Source organism: Onychomys torridus, chromosome 4 (genome assembly GCF_903995425.1).
Source record: "Onychomys torridus chromosome 4, mOncTor1.1, whole genome shotgun sequence".
In the NCBI taxonomy this organism is placed as follows: domain Eukaryota; kingdom Metazoa; phylum Chordata; class Mammalia; order Rodentia; family Cricetidae; genus Onychomys; species Onychomys torridus.
This window is the reverse complement of record NC_050446.1, coordinates 146,760,926-146,763,135: the sequence shown is the minus strand read 5'-3', so window position 1 is coordinate 146,763,135 and position 2,210 is coordinate 146,760,926. Positions and strand designations below refer to the sequence as shown.

The 2,210-nt window shown below is 69.1% G+C and overlaps 1 protein-coding gene across 1 annotated transcript; it reads right to left on the bottom strand.

Annotated features, from left to right (window-relative positions):
- Positions 1-324: 324 nt before the first annotated feature.
- Positions 325-1,803, bottom strand: Nkx2-4 (NK2 homeobox 4). The gene is made up of 2 exons (XM_036183367.1): positions 1,344-1,803; positions 325-938 (listed from the first exon to the last, which is right to left on the bottom strand). Exons 1-2 carry the CDS (start codon positions 1,789-1,791, stop codon positions 325-327), a joined length of 1,062 nt encoding a protein of 353 aa, XP_036039260.1. The 5' UTR covers positions 1,792-1,803.
- Between the last annotated feature and the right edge of the window lie 407 nt (positions 1,804-2,210).

The window sequence follows — 2,210 nt, the reverse complement described above, 5'->3', positions numbered from 1 at the left end:
ACCAACAAAGTTTCTAACTTCTAAAACTCTGAGAGCTTTGGTTAGGAACGTGGTGAATGTGGATCCCGTCAGTTCTTCGCATAACTTAGGAACTTCTGAAAAGAAGGGAAATCACCACCTCAAAAGTGCGGTGTCACATTATTCGGTCCGGGGCCATAGCCTTCTCCCACCCCCAGCAAAGAGGTTCAAAGCAGCCTGACCCTCTCCGAGACTCATTTCGTTATCTCCATGCACTAAAAGCTCAGCTTCTGTACATTTTCCCCATCCGTTCTTGCAGTTTCTTGGCAGATCCTGCGAATCGCAGGCTGACCCCGGCGGGGCTCATCACCACGTCCTGCCATAGAGCAGGTTGGCGCCGAGCACCCCTCCGCCGTAGTCCCCGGTGGCAGCGTCCAGGGCCGCTAAACCGCCCCCAGGACCGTGCAGCGCGGGCGGGCTGGGCGACAGCTCCTCCAGCTCCTGCGCGGGCGTCGAGGCCTGCGGCTGCTGGCCTCCCTGGCCAGGCGTCGGGGTGCCCGCGCCGTTCTGGCACGGCTTGCCGTCCTTCACTAGCACGGGTACGGCGACGCGGCGAGGCGAGGGCGGCGGCGGCGGCGGCGGGGGTCCCAGGCCGCCCTCCTGTTGCAGCTGCTGCGCCGCCTTGTCCTTGGCCTGTCGCTTCATCTTGTAGCGATGGTTCTGGAACCAGATCTTGACCTGCGTGGGCGTCAGGTGGATCATGCTGGCCAGGTGCTCGCGCTCGGGCGCCGACAGGTACTTCTGCTGCTTGAAGCGCCGCTCCAGCTCGTAGACCTGCGCTTGCGAGAAGAGCACCCGGCGCTTCCTTCGCGGCGCGGCCGCGTGCAGTGGCGCTAACGACTTGGCGGCGTCCGCGATGCCGGTCAGCGAACCCATGCCGGCCACGTTCACGCCCGCCGACGGCCCCATGAACCTGGAGACTGGAGAGGGGGCCCAAGAAGGACGGCCGGTGAGCCCCGGGCCCACGAGGACCGCCCCCGCCGTCGCCCCCCTCGCTTTCCGTGCCGGCCCCGGCCCCTCGACCGGCTCGCAAGCCCCCAGGAGCGCCGCGGCCCGCGCCCCGCTCCCTCCGTGCGCCCAGGGGCCCGGCCACCCCCGCGCGCCCCCGGGGGCTCCCAAGAACGCCCGCGCGTCCCGGGCCGCCCCGTGCGTCTCCAGCCGTGACCCAGAACCCTTCACGAACCCTAGGCCGCGTCCCAGGACCCCCCGCGCGCCGGCCCTCGGGCGCCGCTGACCGGAACGCCAGCCCCCTCGCGCCCCAGCCGTGGCGGGAAAAGCCCGCGCCGCCCGCTCGCCCTCAGTCCCGCGCTCCTGGCCCCGCTCACTTGACGAGTAGCGCGGGTCCGTGTTGGCGCCGTACCAGCCGGTGGCCGCGGCCGCCGCGCCGCCCCGCATGCCGTCCGTGTAGGCGGGCAGCTCACCCATGTTGCCCAGGCCGCCGTTACAGTAGCTGCCCATGGCGCCGTGCGGGAACTGCGAGACGCCGGGCGGCATGTGGTAGGTAGCGGCCGCCGCCGCCGCCGCTGCCGCCGCCGCCGCCGCCGCCGCCGCGTTGTGTCCGGCCATGGCGTGGGGCGGCTGCATGCCCGCCACGGCCGCCGCCTGCGAGGAGGGGCCCGGCGGCGGCGCGCGGTAGGCGGCGGCCCCCAGGGGCGTCCCCAGGCCGGGCGGCGCGCCGTCCATGAGGCCGCCGAACTTCTTGTAGGTCTCCTCGATGGGGCTCAGGATGTCGGACACGGAGAAGGGCGTCGTGTGCTTGGGGCTCAACGACATGGCTCGGCGGGCGGCCAGGTAGGGGGGCCCGGGGCGAGCGCGGGCGGGCGGGACGCGGCGGCAGCTCGTCGCCGCCACCTCGGCCCGGCGGCAGCGCCAGCGGAGAGCGGTCGGCGGCGCGGCGAGCCCCCCGAGCTGCAGAATCTCGGGTTTATTTTAGTCCAGCGCCAGGTTTACGACAGACTCGGGGGGCGGAGCAACATCCCCAACGAGCAAACAATGGTCATTGACATCTTTTTCTCTCACCCCCCTTCCCCATAACGGAGGCAAAAAAGGTAAAGGGCCAGTTGGATGTTTCTTGAAAAGATCACCCCCCTTTGCCATCCTCATCCTTCACACTTCTGTCTGGGTTACCTTCGCCCTCGGGAAATAGAAACTCTGAGGCCGGTGAAAGACCCCACTCTTGTTTCATTCAGACC

Bases quoted from the DNA above. Each gene is read 5' to 3' on its own strand.
- Nkx2-4 (XM_036183367.1), bottom strand. From the start codon at position 1,791: ATGTCGTTGAGCCCCAAGCACACGACGCCCTTCTCCGTGTCCGACATC. The intron at 939-1,343 runs GTGAGCGGGGCC...CCCCCTCTCCAG, and splicing joins GGACCCGCGCTACTCGTCAA to TCTCCAGGTTCATGGGGCCG.